We start from the raw sequence: 13,925 nt of genomic DNA on the forward strand, positions 1-13,925 counted from the left end.
GTTAGAGAATTATCTGCCAGATCTGCCACTGTTTGATAAAAAAATGGATTGAAAATATACATAATGATAACAGTGTATTGCAGACATACAATAATTGTTATAAAACAGTAACTAAACCTACATTATACATTCCCACAACTGAATTTTGAATGGGTTTCAATACAGATTTTAAAACGAAATGGATTTAAAAATTAAGTCATCACAACAAGGTATATTGTGAGGATGATATGGTATTTCTACTGCAAAACCGAAAGCTACAGTACAGTGCTTCCTCAGGTTACAGATGCTTCAGGTTATAGACTCCGCTTACTCAGAAATAGTACCTCGGGTTAAGAACTTTGATTCTGGATGAGAACAGAAATTGCAAGGTGACAGCGCATTGGAAGCAGGAGGCTCCATTAGCTAAAGTGGTGCTTCAGGTTAAGAACAGTTTCATGTTAAGAACGGACCTCCAGAATGAATTAAGTTCTTAATCTGAGGTACCACTGTATAAAGTCCCTTCTTACTGATAAGGGATTCAAGATTGTGACATGGAAATTTGCCCATCACCCACTGATATCATGAGTTCTGATGTCTGATCTTCAGCTCTTGAATGAATACAGTATGCCTATCACTAAAAAATAGCACTACCTACCTAAAATGTTTGACTGCCTAAGTCTGCCAGTACAATAAAGCATCTACTTGCCTTCTTTTCTTTCCTTTCCTTGTAGACTTCAGCACCACAGTAAGAGATGGCAATGTGAAGAATGTATGTCTCATCAGGAAAAATGATAGCATGCCTCTTCTGAACTAAAATTCAATAAACAATGCCTCTGACTTGAGTCAAAGGGGCAAAGTACCGTATTATTTTTCCTTTGGCACAGCAGTATGGGTGAATGGTATCGAGACAAAGTGTCTATATTGGGACAAAAGTCTCTGAGGAATCCGGCAGTCCCTGAGTTGAAGTCTCAGAAGTGTGCAAATTCATTCTGCCAAAAGGTATTTTATATGCAATGGCCCTGATCCATGGAAGATGGGTTGTGCAAGTTCTGGTGAACTCAAGGAAACTTACTTTAACCTTGAAGTCTCTTTGCTTTCAAAGGGACTCACACAGCTACTTTTCTCAGGAGAACAAAGTCTCTTCAAAGCAATTATTTGTTTTAATTTATTTTTAATCTTTTGTTGGAAGCCGCACAGAGTGGAAACCCAGCTAGATGGGTGGCGTATAAATCCATTATTATTATTATTATTATTATTATTATTTGTTTTTTTCATGATGTTTGTGTAGCATGATGGACTGCAGATAGCAACATACCGGTCATATGCCATCACTGCTAGCAATAAAATGTGAGTGCCCACCACATCAATCAGAAATAAGAGTTCTAGCATACAACCAACAAATAATTTTGCCTTGTCTTCTGACAAGAAGACCTGGTGCATCTTTGGCACAGTGACAGTTGGACAAAGGACATCTAAATAAGATTAATTACTGAGGAAGAGTTACATGGGGGTCTGGAGGTGAACATCTGTCCCTTTGGCCAAGAGAACTGGCCCATTCCCTACCAGAGTAATCAAGTAGGTCAGCAGAATTGCCACAAAGAGGGAGATTTGCACTTCGGAAGATCAGGGAGCTCGGTGAGGTAAAAATCTTTTATTTCTGTGATATCGTCTTTCTCCAACTTCCTGCCAGTTAGGTCAACTGGGATATCTAAAATACAGTGGAAACAGAGTAAATTTGTTTAAAGCTTAACTACTTAACAATATATAATTGATTACCTATCTGACTTTTATTTACATTGAGTTTGATTCATTTGTGTCTCCACGCCCCTCATCCACACATGGCTACCAGCTTGGCCAGAGGGGACTGGCAATTGAGTGAGATCGTTCATATGTACTTCTCAGTGTGCAATAAGCTAGAATTAATATACCAAAGCTCTGCCATGAGCCACTGAGAAAATGAAATGCCATCTTATCAACAATCTTATCAGTAATCAATTTTGAAATGTGAAATACAAAATTTAGGCCGTACAGTGGTACCTCGGGTTAAGAACTTAATTCATTCTGGAGGTCCATTCTTAACCCGAAACTGTTCTTAACCTGAGACACCACTTTAGGTAATGGGGCCTCCTGCTGCCGCCGCCGTACGGTTTCTGTTCTCATCCTGAAGCAAAGTTCTTAACCCAAGGTACTATTTCTGGGTTAGCGAAGTCTGTAAACTGAAGCGTCTGTAACCTGAGATACCACTGTATTAGGCATCAAACAAAAACCTGACCTTTGACTGAGTAACAGTCTGTGTCTTTCCCCTCTTCTTAAAGCTTTTTCCCCTACATATGCCGTGGGCTCTTGTGTGTGGATAGTAGCATTATGGCTACATGAAGACTCAAAGAATGAATTTGTTCTTGGCATATAAAGTATTACTATGAGGAGGAGCAATTCCTCAGTACTTTAAATCATTATTGGATTTAATTTATGTTTCAATTGGAATCATTATTAGTGGAATGGAATAAAAAGTGATGGAGGGATGTAACACATATATTATGAATCGGATCAGTGTCAGTTTGCTGTAAATACAACTTTATAAACCTTCAGATGCAAATTCTTTTTTCAGCTTTTTAATCAGAAATTTCCATCAGGCATTTCCAAGTTTTATAATGAGATAGTTCAGAATAGTAGTCCAGGTTTCATTTCAAGATACATGTGGAAAGAAGGAGATGGCTGTTTCTTGCTAAAACCAGTAAAACTGAGAATATTTGCATTTGACATATATGAACATTGCCCTCCAAAATTAAAGATTCTATTTTTATGGTAAGACAGTTATTTGCCAAAGCTGACATACTTTAATAAAACTAAATAGATTTAAAACATGCATAATGACAAAGCGTGTTCTCACTAAAAGAGAGCACGTGTTGCGGATGGGGCCAGACAAAGCACCTGGGGTAAAAAGGCAGGTTGGTATTAAGGGGCCTGATCTTGGTTGGAGAATGGTGTTGCTGGGGCAAATTTGATGTTGCCAATTTAGGGGTGGGATCAGTAGTTATTTAAGCAGGGTCCACAGCAGGCTACTTTCTCTTTCGCTGTGGACATCGGATCTCCCGCCCGCCCTCCCTTGTTGGGCTTGCGCTTTGACCTTGCTATGCCTGTCATGGGGTCGTCCGCATTGGTGCGGGGGCCTGGTAGGAATTTTTCCATTGGGCTGATTAGTGTGTGCCTTTTGGGTTTTGCCTACTGCGTAGCAAATCGTCACAACTTGTAAGGTTGGCGGTTAGGCATTGGTTCAAATTGGTTGGTGGAGGGGTATGGATTGGCTGTGCCTGCCCCTCCAATGCTGCTGCTGCACGGGAATTCCGTTAAAGGAATTCAGGGGCTTACCATCCTTTCGTCCAAACCCCTGGAATCGGGTTTCGGCCGTGTAAGCCCCTAGGAGCATGCGGGGAGAAGCTGAGGGTCTGTGTCGCAGCTCCAGTTATCCCTGATCTTGTTCCTCCACACTGACTTTCGCTGGAATCCGGGAGTCAATGCTGTCCCCCAAGGGTGGGGGGGGACAGATAGTCAGAACCAATGCCTAAGCAACCACTCACAATTTGTATGCTAATAAAGTTGTGGCCAAAATTTATGCCAAAAACCTTAAACAAAAATTTATGTGTGATGTGTGAGTTATTTGGGGTAAGGGTGTTTTGGGGGACCTCAGCACGCAACAACATATTGCAAAGATACTTGGTGGGATTCAATTAAGTTGTGTGCAGAGAATGAAGTCCACTCATGACACATCTCCTTCCACCTTGTGCCCCCAGTAATCCTTCAGTCTGCTGTAGAGGGTTGGGAGGCCACCCAGAAGAATCTAGAAATTGTGGTTTGCGATGCTAACTATCCAGCTATTAGAAGGTCACAAGAGGGGGAAAGAAGATGGTATCTCAAATAGCTTGCCAAGATTATCTTCCTGTTATCAACACACAGACGGAAGCAGCATTAGTCAGCAAAATCAATATCAACTTCAACACGCCTATGCCTTCAATATGTGTAGATGTCAGGGAGTGTTGATAAAAAATGAGTGTAGTTAATTAACTAGAAGATTTATTGCAAAAACAGAGTTCACTGAAGCGGCGATCACAGCTGTCCTTCTATAAATCAAAGATGTCCCTTCTAAGGAGGGTGCTTCCGGCAAGACCAGAAACAGCCAAACTTCTTCTTGTGATGTATTCTGTCTTGCAGACCCCCCTTATGCCCCTGGACCTTGGACTAAGGGGGTCAGCACCCACCCCTTCCTCATTCTCTGAAACAGTACTTCCATGGTCCTTCACGCTCTCTGAGCTGCTTTCATTTCTAGCATTTTGTCCTTCACTAGTGAGCTGGCAAGCTGCCAGCTGACTCTCTGCAACTCTGCTATCAGTTGACATTCCTAAGGGCAGGGGAGTTGACTTTCGGCTATAATCATCCTGTCTTGCAGTTAACGCTCTCTTCCTGGTTACGTCCTTCACTGGGAGCTGGCTGCAAACTTTCCCTGGTGGCTGGCTCATTCATTACAGTTGATGAGGCTAAGAAGCCTTTCTTAACCTTAAGTACCAACCTTTGCCATTAGTTTACACTCTTTGCTTTTTTTATTAATCTCCAAGCCCAACTCAAACATAAGAACTGATGCTTTTCACCTAACTATCTAGGAATCCATGGTCACCCAAGAGAGACACTGCCTGTCTCTGTAGCAGAACATTCCTTGTGGAACAACACACTCACACACCTTGCATTTTACACTTTGCTTTCCTTCATTCCTATGCTGAGGAGATTTCCATGTCACCACCATCACCCTCAACAGACCTCATCCTTGCAGAATCAGGAAATGCATTAAACTCTCTCAAGTCCATGCCTCCCTCTCCTTCACCTGCCTTCTGCTTTGAAGCCCCATGAAGTCCCCTTCTCTTGGGGAAACATGTTCTCTTCCTTGTCTGTTGTCTCAACCTAAAATCTCAATTCCCCCTTTCCTCATTATCCATACCCTCCCGCTGCAAAACGGTGACTGTCCAAAGTCTCTAACCTGCATTCTTGTTATTTTTGCCTTAAAACCTTCTCAGGTCCCCACTCCTGAACGCCCCTATTTCCTCTATCTCTGTTTCTCTTCTGCAAGCAAACAAGTCTAGTCACCCACCCACCCTGGTTCTAAAAGAGCTGTCACCCTTTGAGCCAACATCCTCTTTCTCTGCCTTCCTTCACCACACCCGTGTTTTCAAATGAGTATCTCGGAAAACTTTTAAGAAAAACGCTCCTATTGGTTTTAAACTCTTCTAAATTCAACCTAGTATTAGTGTGGTGTTTATTATTTTGGTTAATTTTTTAGTAACTATGCTAATTTCCCTTTGCGGCCATAAGCTAGTTGTAATAAAATTTACTTCTGATTTTTCTCTGCTGTCTGTGTTAACCCTTGGGGTGCTAGGCTCTTGTGTGCTTCCAGGTCTCAACATGAAAAGATCCCTAGATTTGAGTGTCAGATTGCATGTGAGAATTGCAGACTTGTGTACAAACTACATACGGTATTTACTCAAATCTAATGCACCATCAAATCTAATGCACACCTTTATTTTTGCAACATAATTTGGCCCAAAAGATGTGTACATTAGATTTTAGTAAATATGGTCCTTCATAACAGGTCATTAAATGATAGTCTCCCAGTACAGGCTCATAGGAAGGAAGGAAGGAAGGAAGGAAGGAAGGAAGGAAGGAAGGAAGGAAGGAAGGAAGGAATATTGTAGTGACTTTCAGCTTAGAAGTACAATGTATTTGAAGGACAGTATTCAAGGACAGGGATGATTGAACCCATTAATTTCATTAAAATCTTTTCAGGCAAAATGCTTTCACCAAGGCCCTCTTAACATCCTTATTCCTCAGACTGTAGATCATAGGGTTTAGCATAGGAGTAACAATCCCATACAACATGGAAACAATTCTGTCCTGTTTGGGTGAATAGCTGGAGGTGGGGCGAACATAGGTGGCAATGGTGGTCCCATAAAACAGGAAAACTACAGTCAGGTGGGAACCACAGGTAGAAAAGGCTTTGCGCCTTCCCTCAGCAGAGCGCATGCGCAGGATAGTAGAGATGATATAGATGTAAGAGATCAGAGTGACCAGGAAAGCACCACCTCCTAAAATGCCAGCCACAAGCAGGAGAACCAGTTCTGGGAGGTAGGTAGAGGAGCAAGAGGCAGCCATTAGTGGTGGGATATCGCAGTAATATTGGTTAATTTTATAGGGCTCACAGAAGGATAATGTAAAGGTCAATGAGGTATGAATCATGGAATTGATGAAGCCGGTTAGCCAGGTCCCTGCAGTCAGTTGAACACACAGCCTTTTCGTCATGATATTTGTGTAGTGCAAGGGACTGCAGATAGCCACGTAGCGGTCATATGCCATCACTGAGAGCAAGAAGATTTCGGTGCCCACAGCATAAATCAGAAAGAAGAGTTGTAATACACAGCCAACAAATGATATTGTCTTGTCCTCTGACATAAAGACCTGGAGCATCTTGGGCACTGTCACTGTAGGGCAAAGGACATCCAGGAAAGAGAGGCTGCTAATGAAGAAGTACATGGGGGTCTGGAGGTGACTATCTGTTGCTATTGCCATGAGGATTGATCCATTCCCTGCCAGAGTGATCAAGTAGGTCAGCAGAATTACCACAAAGAGGGCGATTCGCACTTCTGGGAGATCAGAGAGTTCAGTCAAGTCAAAGTCTTTTGCTGTTGTGGTGTTGTCTTTCTGCATTGTCCTCCTAATCAAACTGGTCAGCTAGAATGTCTAAAATACGAAGAAAACGAAGCAAATTTTGTATAAGTACAAATGTTGTTTGAAGGACAATATACAATTGTTTAAGCATCTGACTTTTAATCATAGATGGCCTGATCCTGTTTGTTTCTGATGAATATCTCTCCCGCACATGTGGCCTAAACCTGTATATAGATTCCCTTGGTCAATAGAAAAAGCTTTGAAACCACTTTGAGATTAAGAATAAAGAAAACTTCATAAAATATAAAATTGAACACAAAATGGAAGAGCATGAGAGACAGCACTATAATCTCTTTTCAAAACCATTCAGGTCTTAACCACAATATTACTGTCACAAGTTACCATTGAAAGAGTCATTTTCTTGTACCTCCTAGAAGAGGGAGGCAGCCTCTCCTCTAAGAAGCTCAAGGTGACATGCACAGTTTTTCTTCTCCCCATCTTCTTCTCACAATCCTGTGAGGTAGGTTACGTTAAGAGACAGTGACTGGCCCAACACCACCCAACCAGTTGCGGAGCTTCATGCTCTGGCACCAGGGGGCAGAGAGAAGTCAGGGGCGGGGCTGGCGCGCATCCCAGGGGCGTGGTGCGCGTCCTGGGGGCGTGGCACGCCACCTGCAGGGGCATGGCGTGCGTCCTGGGGGTGGTGCGCTCCCCCTGCACTGTTCTTCCTCTGCCAGTGCACCCAATGAGCTTCCTGGCTGAGTGAATCCTGGTCGCCCAGCACTCTGAACACCCCACCATATGATGCATGCCAACATCAGGGCTGCGTAGCCTCCCCTACCCCTGCTACATTCTAGGGGCTTGTCAAGGGAATGAGAGGGCTCTGGATCCAATGGTTGCAAAACCTCCCCTTACCATCCCCAGCACAACCCTGGAACATTGGAGGCAAGGCAAAAAGCAGCAACAACAGATCTTAACACTGATGCAGCAGGAAAACCTCCCTCATCAGATCTCCGTCTCCTATGGCGGACCTCTGTCTTCACCCATGGAAAGGAAGATCTGCAGAATCTTATGGCTTCAGGACAGGCACCCCAAAAACCACAGGATTCCAGTCGTAATCAAAATGCCCCACCCCTCAAATTTTTACTGCATATACTGCAATGCACACATTGCATTAATCCTGTTCAAAATATGAAGGAGTACCAGAATGATAGATGGTAGTTAAACAGTAAAGCCTAGGAAACCTTATACAGTATATGTTAAAAGAAAGAGATTAAGAACTTATCAAACCAAGAAAATGTGCTTATTGGCATATAACAACATTACTCTCCAAGTTTATATTTATCACTTAATAACAGGCATTTGTATGGCAAGACATTTATCTTCCAAAGCTGCAAAACAGTTTAATAAGAGTAAATGGATTTTAAACTTACCTAATGACAATATATTGCAAAGATGCTATGATTTTTTCCCAAAACAATCACTAAACCTAAGGTATACATTTCCACATAGAAACTCAACTAAGATTATGACTTCCGATCTCTTATATTTAGTTCACTGAATAAATATAATATGCCCATAACTGAAAAACAGCACTATAGACCTAAAGTATTTTGACTGCCTAAGATTGAAGACCCAGTAAACTGCATCCACGAGCCATCCTTGATTTCCTTGTGAACTGTAGAACCACAGCAACAAACAAGAAAATGAAGAATTTATGTGGAGTCAAGAAAAGTATCACACAGCAATCTGAAGTAATGCCTAAGAAGCATTGCCTCTGTCATGAGTCAGAAGGACAACATCTTCCCCCCACCCCGCCTTTGCCACAGAGGTGGAGTGGCGGGGGGGGAGAGATGGCATAAACTCTATCATGGGACATAGGTCTCGGAGGAATCCTGCAGTTGCTGACTTGAAATCTCAGTTGTGCAAAAGCTCATTGGGCCAAATCCTGTTTGCCAACACACAAGAAAGAAAACTTGAGAAAAACATTACCACGGGTAAACAGATTATATTGATTAAATATACCAAAGTAGAGGATCTGCAAACCAAGCTAGTTCAATCAGACTAAGCAAATCAAATACACCCAGCTGGGCAGGTGAATTGTAATATATGGGGGGGGGGATTCTATTCCTCCCAGCTCCTGGGCATATTCAGAGTCACTTGCTGTGGCCATACAGAAATGTTTGGAAAGAATCCTCCCTCTCTGCTGCAAACATCTTGATGTTCAGACATAGTTCAGACTATGACCCTGCCAGTAGGGCCCCGACCCCCCCCCCAAAGGACACCCCAAGGTATAACCTGTGAAAGATGACTGAAGAGTGCCCTCAACCCAATAATGTCTTAGATATTAAAGCAAGCATGCCTTAATTCCTCTCACCTGCCCATACCAAATGTCACAGGAGGTGATCAGCTCCCACTTGTTCATTTTCAGGGAAACACACAAGAGCTCAAACAGAGAGCTCTTTGCAGATCCTCCAAGAACATGTTCTGACCTGAAAGATGAACCCCATCACCCTTAAATAACTTCCATGCAATTATCAGGGACTGGGAAGAGGAGGAGGATGTCGGCATGCAGAGGGTCGCAAGGACATCTGGCCAGCCCCAGCTGCGTCATCTCCTTCCAGCCGTCCCACTGCGAAGACCCATCGGCCTCTGGTCTGATGTAAATGAGCGACCCAGGCTTCAATGCCAGGGCACACTATATCAGCAGAGCAAACTGCACACACAGAATAGGCGTGAGGCTTGTGGAAGCATACTATAACTACGGATTTATTAATCATAAATCAGGACAAAGAAACATGTCGTCTCTCTCTTTGTCTTCACAGAAAGACAGAGAAAAGCAAAAGCTATAAACACAACGGAAGTTCCCAGCAGACTGTGCTGGTATGTAAACAGACATGTGACATGCAACAGTTCCATGTCTGCTCCTTAAGGCGGAATGGAAATCTCAACAGTGGAATGGTGGAGACCGCCTTCCCATCCTGACCCTTCTAGGAAGGAGGAGGAAGAAGACATTATATATTTACAACAGGGATTTGAGGGAGGTCACAGCTCAGAGGCAGATGAGGGGGAAAGCTGGGAAATAATAGGAGAGCCAGAGCAGCAGCTGGCTTACACGTTGTCATTAAAAAACATTCCAGAACCCGGCAAGCCTTAAAAGTAGGAGACCAAAGAGCTCAAAGACAAAGGGCACTTAGCAGCACCCTTAGAGGAGCTGATGATGATGATGATGATAAATAAGGAATGGGAGAAACGGGAAGTGGAGACTCACTCAGGACAATGCCTTTATCCAAAAGGTTGGGTTCTATAGCCTCCCAGTGTAAAATTTGAAATAAAAAAGATCTGTAAGAAACTTTTCCTTGTCTTTATACTTTCCTGGGCAACCAGCCGGGAGCTGCTGAGAGCATCCTGACAGCTATATTCATTTGCCTCCTACCCAGAAGCCTCCTGGAATGGCGGTCTCCACCACTCCTCCTCATCTGGCCAGTCCCTGGCAGTCAACTATGCTCTGGCAGGGGTGCCAACTTGAATAAAATATTGTGGGGCCCAGGTAAAACCCACCCCACAAAACTGATCAAATGACACAGTGCACACACACCATTTGAATGGGAATGCCCATCAACTTTGTGGGGGTCTGGCCCCTTCAAATATTTTATTATGGGGGCCAAAGCCCCCACTGCCCCTAGGAGTTGACACTTATGTGTTCTGGTAACCATTAGGCTAGATTACTGCAAGGTGTTATATATGAGGCTGCCTCAGAAGACAGTTCTGAAACTTCAGCTCGTGCAGTGTTCAGTGGCCAGAGGCCAGGTTGCTCACCGGGACAATATGGTTTGAGCATATAACACCAATCCTGTCCTGATTGCACTGGCTGCTAATGGGCTCAAATCAAAGTGCTGGTTTTGACCTATACAGCCTTAAATGGCTCAGGACTGTAATACCTCAAGGACTGCCTCTCCCCATATGAACCAATCCGGACCTGAGGTCATCATCTGAGGTCCTTCTTTGTGTGCCTCCTCCACAAGATGTCTGGAGGGTGGCAACTGAGAATGGGCCTTTTCTGTGGTGGCTCCCATTTGTGGAATACTTTCCCCAAGGAGGCTCACCTTGTTAGGTGCCAGGTGAAAACATTCCTCTTCTCCCAAACCTTTGGCTAATTAGACAATTAAGCCTATTAAACTGTGAGAGGTATTGTTTAGTTTGTTATTGTGCTATGTATTTTTGTATTTTTATACTGTAAACCACAATGTGATTCACAGATGAAGGAAAGTATACAAATTTAATTAATAAATAATAAATAAATGCATTTGGTTAAGCCTGCCCAGCCCCACTCCCTTTTATTTTTAAGGGAAAAGGGTTATATGAACCATTCCAATAGACATTCCATTGCTGGCTTGCTAGCAGTGGCATTGCAAGGGGGAACCCAAGCCCTTTGCCCTTTGTGTTGGGCATTGCATCTCCAACACCTTTGCCTCCCTTTTAAAATTATTCTGTGTACCTTTTATTACATTACATTGTATATTATATTATATTATATTGTTATGTTATGTTATGTTATGTTAATTATTTACATTGCTTACAGGGCAGCTGGGCACATTGCAAAGTGCCTTACAATTGAGCCACTCATCATCTTAATTTGCCCAGAGGCATAGGTAAAGGTACCCCTACCCGTACGGGCCAGTCGTGTCGGACTCTAGGGTTGTGCGCCCATCTCACTTAAGAAGCCGGGGGCCAGCGCTGACTGGAGACACTTCCGGGTCACGTGGCCAGCGTGACGAAGCTGCTCTGGCGAGCCGGCCCCAGCGCAGCACACGGAAACGCCGTTTACCTTCCCGCTATAAAGCGGTACCTATTTATCTACTTGCACTTAAGGGTGCTTTCGAACTGCTAGGTGGGCAGGAGCTGGGACCGAAAGACGGGAGCTCACCCCGCCACGGGGATTTGAACCGCTGACCATGCGATCGGCAAGCCCTAGGCACTGAGGTTTTACCCACAGCGCCACCCGTGTCCCTTGCCCAGAGGCATACATACACCTAAATTAGCATAAGCAAAACTTACGTCATGTGATAATCTCTAATGAAAAATGGAAGATGCTTTTTTTGTGGGGGATCTTTTAAAACAGTTTTGGCCCAATTAAACAGCAGGGTGGCCACACACCCCGGCCATCCTGATTGTCAGCCAGGGGGTGTGACACAACCGGGAGTCCCAGTGATGTGGGCAGCATCCCTCCGCCCACAGCCAGGTCACCGGGAGGCCCATAGGCCTCCCGCATTGCTGCCCCCCGGGGAAGGGGAGCAGACTTTGAAACTTACATAGGTGGCATCTTTCCCCCTTGCAAATATCCCACATGATACCAGGGGCAACATCAACGTGCTGGAGGGGAGTTTACATACATATATGGTGGTTTTGCAAATCTGTTCACCCATGTTGGGCTTTGGTATTCAAAGAATTGAGTTTAATATACAAAGTGGGCCTGCAAACTTCCCCTTCAGCTTACTTTACTTAGAATAAAGGACATGTCTATTCCACCAATTGTTCATAAAGTACTTTTAACGTTCCTCCTCGTGGCAGCATGTATGAAAATACCCATGTGATGGCACACTACCTTGGGCTTGAACATTGAAGCATAGTACTCCAGAGTATGGACAAGAGCCCTGGCTGAGAAGACATAACAGATTCATGTGACCAAAGGGAATTCTAACCCCCATCAGTTCTATAAAGTGTGGCAGCCATTTTTGGATTACATGCATCAAGAAGATTGTGCTTATAAACCTCTAGAGAACTCATGGAAATATGGGGGGGGGACTATAAGAATTTGATTTGATATTTTTAAGAAAAGCGATTGATTTGTTGGGAGTTGAGTTGTTTTCTGTGTGGTGTGAAAAATGAAAATTAAATTTAAAAAAATAATTTAATGCATAGAGGGACCACCCTGGTGAGAATATGAACTAGCCCATTTTATCTGGTGTGATTAGCTTACAGGGACAGAACCATGCTGTGGGAAAGTAGGGGGCAGATCTGAGCAAGATAAGGAGGGGGGTCGTGGGTCATTTTTGTCATGATGCACAGGCATGCCAAGGTGTCATGTCCAAACCAGCATTTGTTCCAGAGAACCTGCATCTGCCTTTCTCTAATTTAAAGTAACGTCTTTGAAACAGAGTTGAATTTTAACAAGGCACTGAGGAGCCAATTTGCCAGAACTTTCAGACTTCTCGCATAAGTTACATAATGGCAGGCTGGCAAGCGATAACTTTTTAATCATGCCCTCGAGGGCTTATTAGTATAGCTGGGAGTTGACACGGTTGCCGGAGATATGAGTCAATTACCTTAAACTGATCACCTCAAATCCAGAGGCAGAAGCACTCAAAGGGGAAAACCCCTGGAGTTTTCATTTTTGTTTTCTTGCCAGAGTTGGGACCATTAGGCTGAAGCAGTGCACACAATCTCCATGGTGCATGTCTTCGTTCCCAAGAAAGGAGCAAGAATTGGCTACAGAAAATTCCCTAGAAGAGATTGGTAAGGGGAAGAAAAACTACTTGTATGATCTCCAACTCCGAGACTACACAGAACATTAATCATGCACTTCTATCTTCTATTCTACTATACATGACAGAGTAAATCACCTCTGAGTATGAGTACCATTCTTGTTAGCCACACGCCCCCATCTTCCCAGTCTGGGCCTGCCATTTGTCCTATCCCCGGCTGACCCCACAGGGAAAAAACACAGAACATAGAGTTTAAACTGAGAGTTGCCTATAGAAAGCAGCTATATGCAAATCAAAGCATGGTGTATTTGCTAGAACACAGCAGAAGTTATGGGAAAGGGACATTAATTCATCCTACTGTAAGCTGAAACTTCAGCCATTAGTTGCTCAAACTCAGAACAAAGCCCACTCCATTGGCAAACATTTCCCCATTCCTGTAGGAAAGGCATTCTCCATCCACAGGAAATTTGAGTTGCAGCAAGGCCACCCTACCATTAGGCAGACTGAGGTAGGCCATATTCACACCATATATTTAAAAGAGTATGCTATCACTTTAAAGAGTCATAATAATAATAATAATTTATTATTTATTCCCTAGCCACTCTGGGCGGCTACCAACAGAATATTAAAATACAATAGTCTATTAAACATTAAAAGCTTCCTTCAGATGTCTTCTAAAAGTCAGGTACAGTTATACCTCGAGTTGAATGTGCTTCAGGTTGAGCGCTTTCGGGTTGCGCTTCGTGGCAACTC

The 13,925-nt window shown here is 43.5% G+C and overlaps 1 protein-coding gene across 1 annotated transcript; it reads right to left on the reverse strand.

Moving 5' to 3' along the window:
• Window positions 1–5,793: 5,793 nt before the first annotated feature.
• LOC128402761 (olfactory receptor 5V1-like) lies at window positions 5,794–6,726 on the reverse strand. Its single transcript, XM_053367136.1, has one exon. The coding sequence runs from the start codon at window positions 6,724–6,726 to the stop codon at window positions 5,794–5,796; it is 933 nt and encodes a 310-aa protein (XP_053223111.1).
• Between the last annotated feature and the right edge of the window lie 7,199 nt (window positions 6,727–13,925).

The sequence above is a fragment of the Podarcis raffonei genome, chromosome 1 (assembly GCF_027172205.1).
Source record: "Podarcis raffonei isolate rPodRaf1 chromosome 1, rPodRaf1.pri, whole genome shotgun sequence".
Lineage (NCBI taxonomy): Eukaryota > Metazoa > Chordata > Lepidosauria > Squamata > Lacertidae > Podarcis > Podarcis raffonei.